The following is an 11923-nucleotide window of genomic DNA, read 5'->3' as shown; positions in this document are numbered from 1 at the left end:
ATTTCTGTCATTTGGACTACTTCAATTTGTGTGTCTTGTCACTTGTTTGTTTCTTGCTATATGTTTCTTGTAATTTGTTTTCATGTAACTACCCGTGCGCCAGCACTCAGGCCTCTGGCTGTTCCTGGGCACGTAAATAAACATGATTGATTGATTGATTGATTATTATTATTATTATTATTATTATTATTATTATTATTGATTTCCTGTCGGTTTAAGTGTCAGTGCTTGTAACGCTGAACTTCGTTTTTCCATTTTGAAACTTCCTGACATTTTGTTACAAAACCTTTGTTTTATGTGTATAATCTATCTCCGTCATGTGCGTTGAGTATTTGCTTGTGTATTTTCAATTTTTCACGTGCCTTCAACGTTTTGCTGGCCGGGTGTCATGGCTTCTAACACTAGGCTTCCTTTTTTTTTGCTGTTTTGCTGTTTTGCTTTCTGGAATCTCTGTAACTATTTTTATCTTATTGTTTCTTTCATATATACGGTTTTCTGTGTTGTGTTGTCTTGATTTTAGTTTGTTTTTATGAATGCTTGTATATGGTGTACCAGTACCAAGACCCTAGGGTTGTTCCTGGGCACCAAAAATAAAGGTTGATTGATTGATTGATTGATTATTATTATTTTTTTTTGTATTTTATTTTGTTTTTGAAAGATGTGTACATTATGTTTCGTGTGTTTCTGTTTCCGTGCGCCAGCACAAAGGCCGACCCCGGCTGTTCCTGGGCACACAAATAAATGATTGATTGATTGATTGATTGATTGATTGATTGATTGATTGATTATTATTATTATTCCCGGCGGACCCACTCAGACCTTGTTTTCATGTACAAATTGCTTCATGGTATTATTTTATGCCCGGAACTACTTCAATCAATCAGTTTTCGCGTTCCACAAAAAGCTACAAGGCTCGCCCACCCTTTTAAAGCATCTGGAGCTCTCAGCACACGTTCTCCTCTTCAAAGGATGCAGCATCTGCATAATGTTCACTCTGAGAAGCTCGATATCTTTCAGCGTCCTCTTCGGGAGTTTTTGGCCGGGTTGTCAGCTCTGACACACTAGGTTCATCTTGGCAGTGCTCTTTTTCTTCACTTATCGTCCTGACCTGTGCATTGACTTCACCGAGCTTGTTCTTGTTCCTGTTATTCGTGTATTGTGCTGATACTGCGACTGTAATTATCGTAGAATTTTTCTTTTTCTGCCGCTTTTATCACTAAAAGTTGCCATATTCACTTCATGCGTCCATTTGAAACTGAAAATGTACGCTTCCCGAATCTTGTAAAAACTTTCTTCTTTTCACTCACCGTTCCGTATAGTACGCTTATTGTAAGATGTGTTCTTGCAATTGACCAGACATTACAGTTTCTATTGATTGTGTAATGTTGCCTAAAATTACACTATGGAATTTTTATTCTTCTTTGAAGTTGTAGTTTCTTCACATTGTTTGCTCGCTCACTGTTCTTTTGCCAGCTGTTGATGCATTTCATTGCTGTCTTATACCTTTTCTGTGCGCCAGCATGGTTTGATTGTGTAAAGTCGGTTGGATTGCACTATTTTATTACTAATCTTCTTTGCCGTTTTTTTGTAAGTCTTTCTGTCTTTTTTTCTCACTGAGTGTTTATTAGCAAATTGTTGATGTACTACAGCGCTGCATTTTCCCCTCTGAGTGCTCCAGCACGAAGGCCTCCACTGTTCCTGGGCACTATAATAAACATTGATTGATTGATTGATTGATTGATTGATTGATTGATTGATTGATTGATTGATTGATTGATTGATTGATTGATTGATTGATTGATTGATTGATTATTAATAGTTTAGTGTTCCACAGAGGCCCACCAGGTCACATCGCCCTTTCTTGACCGCTGCGCGCAACTCCAATCATTCTCCTGTGCGCAGAATACAGAATTGCTACAACCGCTTCTCTGAACGCCTTGACATCTTTCAAAGCTCCGTTACAATTTACCGTACTGCGCTGTTGAACACAGTATGTTGAACATCTATGATATCTCTGTCGTTCGTTTTTCTTTTTTTATTGCTGAAATTTGGTTTCTCTGTGGTTCTGTTTAACCAATATAGTTGCCTGTTTATGAAACTGTTTACTTATCATGCTTGTCTTATCATTTGTCTCTATACTCTTGTCATTGTTTTTGTCGTCTTACTGTTAAACTTTGTTCTCTGCTTGTTGTGTATTCATTACAATAAGCTGAGCCACAAAGGCATCTTCTTTTTCTTTTTTACCTGTACCCAGGCTCCGCCTGTGCTTTATTTCTGTAATTTTCGCTACTTCAATTTGTGTGTGTCATGTCGCTTGTTTGTTTCTTCCAATATGTTTCTTGTATTTTGTTTTCAGGTAACTACCCGTGCGCCAGCACTCAGTCCTCTGGCTGTTCCTGGGCACGTAAATAAACATGATTGATTGATTGATTGATTGATTGATTATTATTATATATACTGATGGTATTCCTGCTGCAATTCTAAAAACGTATGCAAATATAATTTTTCCTGTGTTCACTTCAATATTTAATAACTGTCTCCGGTCTGGCACGTTCCCTGCCTCATGGAAAATCTCTCGCGTATTCCCAGTTTTCAAGTCAGGCCTAAAAACTGATTCTCATAACTATTGGCCTGTTTCGTTGCTTTGTTCTGCCTCTAAAATTTTCGAGCTGTCTCTTCATACGGTCTTCTCTTTCTCATTTAAACACGTCCTCAATCCTAATCAACACGGATTTATGCGTGGTCGTTCAACTTCCACAAACCTTGTATGCTTCATGGAGCCGGCTGTCCCAGCAATCGTTGGTAGAAGCCAGCTAGATGTGGTCTACTGTGACATGAGCAAAGCCTTTGATGTTGTCAACCACTCCTTATTGCTTGCCAAGCTCACTCTGTTAGATGTACACGCTTCTTTGGTGGGTCTTATACGTTGCTATCTCAAGGAGCGATATTGCTATGTAAGTGTTAACGGTCAAACATGATTTAGGTACAAAGCAAACAGTGGTGTACCAGAAGGCTCCGTTCTGGGTCCCCTTCTTTTTCCCATTTTCGTTAACGATGTTGCTTCTGCCATTCAAAATTCTTCTTTTTGTACTATGCTGATGATATAAATATCTTTAAAGAGGTGCGTAGTGTTAAGAACTGTAATTCTATTCAGGCTGATATTGTGTCATTCCATCGTTTGTGAACCAACAACGACCTTATTTTGAACCCTTCATAAACTAAAGTGGTTTCCTATAGTAGAAAAACTCAACAGCTGCAATACTCTTATAGAATTGCAGGCACTGCACTGCCGAGGGTGACCAAAATTCGGGACTTGGGAATAGTGTTTGATTCTTCTCTGACTTTCTCTTCACACATTACACAAATTATCCGACGCTCTCTTCGATGTCTGGGTGGTGTTTGCAGGTATTCTAGAGAGTTTCAAGGTCCGCTTCCTTTCTTAAAATTGTATTCGGCTCTCTGCTTACCTCTTCTCGAATACGGGTCTGTTGTTTGGAATGGAACTTGCAAGTCCAATAGTGACCGTATAGAAAGGGTTCAAAATAAGTTCCTTTCTATCTTTAAGCACCGCTTCCGTCATGTTCAAGAAGACGCAAACGGCATCATGTCTTTTCTGAAAAGCATTCCTTCCCTTTGGTGTCGACGAATGCGAGCTGATATTATCTTTCTCGATAAACTTCTTCATGGTAATATTTTGTGTGACGATTTGGTTACACTTATCAATGTCAATTTATCAAATCAACTTTTCAGGATATTTCCAGCTTTCAGACCAGTTGCATTAAATAGCCGACGCTCGTCCATCTGCCGAATACAATGTTCATATTATGAATATTCTATTTGTCTTAATATTCCAGAGCTCTTTTACTTTGTTCTCTAATGAGTTAAAAACTGTTTTAGCTTAAGCCCTTTATGTCATTCCAAATTTATGTACCGTATTTTTTATATGCAAACTGCATTCATGCTTGTTTTTCACTTTTCCTTGTTTTGTGTTGGTTGAATATCTGTACGTTTTAGTGTCAGTGTTGGTAACGCTGAAGCTTTTTCTCTTTTTTTTGGAACTTCCTAGCATGTTGTTAGAAAACCTTGGTTTTATACTTTTACTCTATGTCATGTTCATTCAATATTTGCATGTATAGTTCCTATTTTTCAAGTCTATTGAAGGTTTCGGTGGCCGAGTGCCATAGCTTGCAACGCCAGGCCTGTTTTTGTTTTTTGACTTGCTGTTCTTTTTTCTCTTTTTTTCCTTTTTTGCTTTCTGAGATTTCTGTAACTATTTTTACTGTATTGTGTTTCTGTCATACATGTTGTTTTAGTGCCTTGTCTCGTCTTAATTTTAGTGTTTTTTTTTCGTTTTGTATGGTGTACCAGCACCAAGACCCTAGGGTTGTTCCTGGGCACCGAAAATAAACGTTGATTGATTGATTGATTGATTGATTGATTGATTGATTGATTGATTGATTAATATTATTAATAATATTTTTATATTGAAAGTGTTATTGTCATAGACACCGTAAAACGGAAAAGTAAGCAATTTGCCGCCTTGATTTTATGCTGAACTGAAGTGAGCTTTGTGGAGGAAACATCGAGAGCACAAGCAAGCAAACGCACAAGCAAAAGCAGGCCCCTTCTTGAAATACTTCGGAATGAACTTCCTCTTTGGCCGTATGTAATTGGCGAACACGCGAAGTTTCACCTCGGAATGCAGAAATAAGGTGAAGCGGAATCAGCCTGTGTGTCAGAGATACAACGATTAGTCCAAAGTTGTGAATTGCGGGATTTTTCTGCGGAAATTGGCGTGACTACTTTTTATGCTGCCTGCTGCGCGTCGACATTCACAAACACCTTTTTACGAAAGATAAACATTTTTCCCTCCCGAAAGCCTTCGAACGCAATTTGTCATTGCAGGCGGTATTGAAGAATGGAACGAGATTGCACGCACAGTCTGTGTAGGAACCGGAAATGCACAAGGTAAAAGCTCGCATTAAAAAGTGTAGCCAACAACCGCAAATTGATATCGGTCTGGGTGACGGAAACATCGAGCGCTGTCATTCCCGCAAGTCAGAGCCAACATAGGGAGGCACATTCAACGAGTCTGCAAGGTAATGGTTGGATAAGATAACAAATGCTGCTAGGTTACGGCTTCAAAAGCCGACAATCAGCCTCTCATGAACGATGTCCCAGTTTCTGCACTGGCCACGCGTTTATGGTAATACTAAATGTTCAAGGTGCTCCGTCGCGGAGGGAACTGGGCACGAGAGCTGCCATGTCAAATACTCCAGGAAACCTTTACTGGCACCTTTTCTCTCACAAGCGCTTGAAAGACACAACCCTTCGGGTAAGCATCCATAGTACCAAGCTCACCAGTCCTTCTGATTGGTATAGCAGACCCATGGCAGAAATAACTGAGGTACTGGGGTATGTTTCTACAGACCTAAATTCTAAAATACCGAAGACTTCTAAACTACGTCCGTAGCATAGCCATACATGGCGTCCACAAATAAACTACCCCCGACATATAAAATGCACGTGTAATCCACACTCAAATAATGTCCGAACATAAGGTACCTGCATCGTGTTGTGAGCATCGCAATTGTTTTTATAAACTGCATATACTGGAAACGTCCAGTAGATATAATACCCGAACATTTACACTCAGTGTTTTTGGATACGTCGCCGAAATATCAGTGGTTTGCTGGGTTGTATCAATCGAGCAGAGTACTTTCTGATAATAATAGCTATATTATAAATTGCTCAAAATTGCGCTGCTGAGCACAAGGTCGCGGGTTTGATTCCCGGCCGCGGCGGCCGCTTTTCTGATGGAGGCGAAAAGCAAAAACGCCCATGTGTTCAAGATTTCGGCGCACGTTAAATATCCCAAGGTAGTCAAAATTAATCCGGAGCCCTCCACTACAGCGCGCCTCATCGCCTGCATTGCGTCGGCGCGTTAAACACCAAAAGAAATCAACAATAAATTTCTCAAAATGAACCGTTAGTGGACGAATTATTTTTGAGGTTTTCGGAAGCTCGGAGTTCCTCATGTTGCTTCACAGGAGATGATTTTTCCTAGGTGCCACGGGATTCCATGGAGAGAGGTGGGATTCTTTCATTATACCGGACCAAATGGTGAGTGGTGACTATATGTGTCGTTGATACTATCATGAGGAAGATTCGGTGGAGATCATGCGGTAAATTTTGTAGAAAGCTAAATCACCTCATCAAACAACGCATTCTTGTAGTACTGCTACACTGAATTTTGTACAGCCAATCCAGGAGCACGAATGTCTCTAGTCTTTGTTCTGAAGGTCAACAGGTGGAAAACAATGAAGTTTTGTAACAGTACTGACAGAAAAACATACCTGCTTTTAAGTGCGAATGCACTTTATAAGCGACCCTGAATTACGGTGACCGCCGTCCGTCCACATAGCAACAGCTGCGGGTGCGCGCGTTCCTCGTCTTCCTTGGCAACGGGGGGAAATGGGCGCGCGCTGCCTGGCCGCTGACTTGGCACATACCCACGTGGGGGATTGGCCAGGAATCTCCTCGTCTTCCTTGGCAACGGGGGGAGATGGGCGCGCGCTGCCTGGCCGCTGACATGGCACATACCCACGTGGGGGATTGGCCAGGAATCGGGCGTGAGAAGGGCTAATGCACCCGCTTAAAGGAGTACTGACACGAAATTTCAAAGCTGAGATCCGCTCTAGCAATCAAGTACAACGACAACACAAATAGGTGTCTGTGCATGGCACATACCCACGTGGGGGATTGGCCAGGAATCGGGCGTGAGAAGGGCTAATGCACCCGCTTAAAGGAGTACTGACACGAAATTTCAAAGCCGAGATCCGCTCTAGCAATCAAGTACAACGAGAGCACAAATAGGTGTCTGTGAATAAATGCATCTTTCTTTCTTTGTAGTTGTGTGTGTGTGTGTGTGATCTCTCTTTCGCGAACATTACCGAACAGCGCAAATTCAACTCCTGCATTCGCACTTTCACATTCTTCCCCTCGGGGAAATGCGGGGAATTTTTTAAATAAAGCTATATCAATGCAACACGAACTTTCAAAAAACCGCGAACCTGTTTAGATCCATGTGCCCTTGTGCATGTATCCATGTGGCTCAAAAGCAAGCATGTGCAGCCACGGATTCATGCAAAAAGAACAAGCCACATGAGGTGCATACTCACAACGCTGGAAACACCTGTGTGAAAACTGAACTGTGCGGGATTCAATAAGAAAACAACACAACGAACGGTACTTGGATGTTTGAAGGGCAGCTAATGTTTTCGTTTTCATCAAAACCGTACTTTTCCTGCACAGAATAACTGTTCTGATTGGGCACACTTTCGAAACGACTGATGCAGCGCCGGTAATATAAGCTACTGCTTAAGCCAGCAGGTCACTGCGGAGCCTCGCACGGAATTCTGAGTTATAGGGACCCCGGCATCAAGACAGAAATGATTCCACGTTTTTGCCTTTTGATTGTTTGCATCTTTACGCCAATACCTGTGAAGGCGGAAACATGCGGCGGCAGTTCTGGTCCACCATGCAACATTTCCTTGGTAAGAAACTTCATCGGTTCCTGCTGAGAGAAAGTAGTTGGAAATGCTGGGCGTTTATATACAGGTATTGTAAAAAAACCCATAGAAACGGAGAAGAGTTCACTTAAAATCACACCCCTTTCACCCTGTGCCTTAAGGTCGATATTGCTATGTTGAGGATTAGCTATAGTGTGCATTGGCTATGTTTTGCTACCTGAGTATGTATGTTTGAGAGGAGTGTATGCTTAAGCTGAATTTCCTGGCTATATTTTCACTGACGTTGCGCGTTTGACTGTAACGTTTCTTGACATCGATTGCAATGTTTATCACTTTTCCCTTGACGACATGCGGTACCCAGGTATTCTTTTGAAGAAGGTCAATCACCGAATGGACAGAAATGCAAGCCGAGGCGCCAACACTCGTTGCTGCGTGATGTTAGGTTTTGTGAAAGGTACCCTTCGGCATGGTTAGGTATACATAACCGGCAAACCAGGCAACCGTGCCTGTAAGGAGGGATTCGCTACATGGTCCAGTCTGCACACGGGCCGTTGGTCGTCATCCAAGTCAGACGCACACCGTAGCAACGCACCTGCGGCCACTTCACGCTGTTGCACAGCACGCATGCAACCGATCGTTCACAGACAGATTCGCAGCCGAACCAGAGACAGCCGAACCAGAGACCAGAGACAACTCGCATCGCTGTGAAGGGTTTGTCGATGTGCTCTATCCGGACTTCGACGTAGCACCGAGGAAGATTTCCTATCGTTTGGCGGTGACGTGATATCGGTCATGCTAGCGATTGGCTTCTCTTTTTCAATAATCCTCGGTGCCATTTGATCTAAGCGTCCACTTGACTACACGCTGTTTCTCGCGTTGGCGGTCGAGGCGTCTTCACGTCCCTGAAAAAGTACACGCAGGATGGGTAGGCGCAGAATATGACGTGTTATTATAGTGCAAATATGGAAATCAGGGGTACATAGGCGCGGCACCGAGGTGGCGAACCGACACCATGTAATGGGAGCAAACCGGAATTTGAATGTATTTTCATTTTGTGTTACAATACGAATGTGAACAATACAACATTTCAGAAGGAGGTGCCAGAGTCAGGGACTGCAGGGGCGACCTCCAGTTATTCATTAAACAGACGGAAACGCACATTATAAGCCCAAATATATCAGTCAAGGAAACGCAAAATAATATCAGCAAGATAAATTACGGTAATATTCAAGAACACGATCAGCAAGAAACGTTTTAGCAGTCCATGAAAAAAAGAAAAAAACATATCACCAAGATAAGGAACGGTAGATATGAAAGTACATAAGCAAAAACATAGTAGCAATGCAAGGGAAAAAATAATATCAGCAAGATAGAAAACGGTGTATGGGCAAGAGCATCATAAGCACGAATCATATTAGAAATGCACAAAATAAAGTGAGAAAACTAAACATGGTACAACGAAGTCACATTATTTAGGTTGGGATAAAAATGTCCGCAAATTATTTCTAAATGTATGCACAGTACGACATGTTTTAATAGAAAACGGCAGCATGTTCCAAAAGTGTATAACCGAAAAGTTATTTCAAAACGTTCCGTAATTCGTTGTTAGTTTTGGCAATAAATAGTTCTTGTTTAAAGAAAATCGAGTGGAGTTAACACGAGGAAGTTGGTCAGTAATCATTAACTGAAGGAGGAGATTCGCATTAATAAAGTTATAAACTAATAGGCCTTTGGAATACCTAACATGTTCTGACACCGACAAGATATTATGAGGACGAAGCAAAGAAACGGCATTCGATTGGAAGTGGCTAAATATTATAGTTCGGATAGCTTGATTTTGAATATGTTGTAGCGGAGATAAATGAGTTTTGTATGTATTTCCCCAAGATGATATGCTGAATGCTATGTGACTGTGTAAGAGTGCGTAGAAAAGTGAGGTAAGGGTGCGTTCACTATAAAAGGATCAAACTTTCTAGAGCACTCTAATACCGTAACCTGTTTTTCTTGCAATTGATGCTATATGGGTATTGAATTTCTTTTCAAGTTCTACGCCAAGAAATATCAAACTGTCCCATAGACAGAGTAGACTAGAACCAAGGGCAATCCAAGGACGTCCGGCAACGGTCCTTTGATGTGACGTGAAGATCATGAAGTTTGATTACACATTATCTTCACGTCCGGTCGTAGTTGTATCAGCTAAACCAGTGGTTGTGCGAATGTACGCTTAAGAAGGCATTGCAGTTCGTTGAAACGTGTGCATTGAAATCATCTATCGATGCACTGTGAAAACTCTATGCGCTGCGGCCTTCCATGATACTGCAATCATGTTTCGCCACGGCGATCAAATGCACGAACACCACGTGTTTTTCGAAGGTAAGTGGAAGAGCCACTGAATAGGCTACGCTGTAGAATAACGACACTGACGCAGGGCGGCTCCCATTATAGTTGCTTACGCCAGGGTGGCCAGCTTTACGCGCTCTCTTGCGGCTGATATTGTCGGGCGGAATTCTTCGGGGTGTCGCGTGGCAACCATGACAGCTGTGTTTACATTTATAAGATTTACAGACAGCGCGTTTGCCATGGGGTCAGGCTAGGTTACGCTAGCGTAGCTTATTTCGTGGCTCTAGGTTACGCTAGAGCCACTAATTAAGCTACATTTTTAAGACGCTATAGGTTACGCTAGGCCACTGTTGTTCTTTCCCAGCGCGACGCGATGCAGGCGTTTTACATCTTCCCGCAGGTTGAAATAGCCCTGTACAGAGCAGCACGGCATCGCTACTCTCTCTCGGTGCTTAACAAAGCACTCTCAACGTGCCATACAGCCGCACTGCTCCCCAAAAATCACGTGTCGATGAGCGCGCGCGCGGCCACACAGAGGCACCTAAATGCCAGCGCCCCTGTGCCTTCCGAAGAAAACAAACGTCACGTGACGCGGTTCGAGCAATGGCCGCTGTCGGCGGCATAAAACAACTGCAGAAAAGAGTGCAGATTATCTGAAACCTGGGGCGGTATTCTCGTGTTTTCTTCATTTCAAAAGTGTTCCTTTTGAGCGAGCCCTGATTGGCTAAAAGCAAACAACTGGATGTGACGTAACGCAAGGGTTTCAGACCTACTGCATTTGACCGCGACTTCTTCGAGCAGCCGATTTGAATTTCAAAAAGACGGTTTTTGGAAGCAGTCATAAATGAGCCAATAATAGCCTCGTTGTTCGCTCGCCGCCGGAACAAGCGGTCGAGAAGCAATGTAGACACGTTCGATATGCGCCGAGAAGGATCCGCCAGCATTTCCGCCTCTCAAAGAGGACCGTGCGGTGGCTGTGTGACGAGCTACAGGACGAACTTGGTCGGCGGACGGGCGGGCTCAGCGTCGAGGACCAAGTGTTATGCGCCCTTCGTTTCTTCGCTACCGGTGGCTTTCAGTCAGCGGCAGGTAAAGAAGAAACGATAGCGCTGTTTCAGCCCTCCGTGAGCCTGTGCATCATACGCCGCCACCACACAGTGAAATAAAGGATCGCCTGCGACCCAGCTGGCGGTCAGCAGGTGCAATAAAATAAACGATCGTCTACGAGCTTGAAAGTTGCCGAGGAAACACTCAAAATTACACAAGCACTCCGCATGACATTTCTGACCTTTTATTGGTACTTTACGTATAACAATACCAGATTAGCATTCGTAGACTTCTCGCTCCGCAGGTACGTCGTTAAAAAAAGAAAATCATCCACTTTTTACAGACTTTTTCACTCGTAGAGTACCACAAAAATGTCAACGACGTAAAGCACTATTCCAGGTCTTTGGAAGAGCCCGCGTTGGCATGCCACAATTGCGTCGATACCAAGATACGTAAGTGGACGGGTATCCTGATGCACAGGATACCCGTCGACCTCAAAACGGAGTCTAACCCCGAAAAACTGACTAGCCGCAGCGTTGTTTACACTTCACTTTCAAAAGAAAACAGCTGACTGCAGCTGCCATCTTTGTACGTTTCTCCAATTGCGGCGAAAACTTTAACGCCGTTACAAAAATTTTCATCACGTGTAGTTATTCAAAAATATACATATGAAAGATACCCTGATATGGTTTAGTTCTTTAAACTGCGTTTGGAAGAACAGCTCGGTCTTTGAATCAAAGGCCCACTGCTTAACCGGAAGTACGTCAATATAAAAGGGACGCAAAAGGGGTGTCTTCAAAAGGGACAGTTACGAGAATACTGCCCCTGATATAGTGGCTCTATTAAGTGTGTAGTCACCTTGTTCATGCGCCCTAAATAAATTTAGTTTAATTTAGTTGTGATCCGAATGTGACTTGTGCGTATTGATTGCGTCTGTGTGCCTTGCTGCGCGCTCAGCCGGTCCCCATTGTAATGCGCAGCTGCACCGCTCACACCCGTATTTC

At 42.8% G+C, this 11923-nt stretch overlaps 1 protein-coding gene across 3 annotated transcripts in view; it reads left to right on the top strand.

Moving 5' to 3' along the window:
• The first annotated feature begins 7246 nt into the window (after positions 1–7246).
• The window catches only part of LOC144145470 (uncharacterized), a 35970-nt gene continuing 31293 nt past the window's right edge, over positions 7247–11923 (top strand). For 2 of the 3 annotated variants that reach the window (XM_077677100.1, XM_077677098.1), the window contains exon 1: positions 7247–7556. In XM_077677100.1, coding sequence (XP_077533226.1) covers positions 7452–7556 — 105 coding nt within the window. In that variant the 5' untranslated portion in view covers positions 7247–7451. The remainder of the gene's footprint in view (positions 7557–11923) is intronic. The other variant, XM_077677099.1, reaches the window with a different exon arrangement.

The sequence above is a fragment of the Haemaphysalis longicornis genome, unplaced genomic scaffold, assembly GCF_048455015.1.
Source record: "Haemaphysalis longicornis isolate Haplotype H1 unplaced genomic scaffold, Haemaphysalis longicornis Haplotype H1 scaffold_7, whole genome shotgun sequence".
In the NCBI taxonomy this organism is placed as follows: Eukaryota; Metazoa; Arthropoda; class Arachnida; order Ixodida; family Ixodidae; genus Haemaphysalis; species Haemaphysalis longicornis.
Note: the sequence above shows the minus strand (reverse complement) of the source record. Positions and strands in the feature narration are given on the sequence as shown.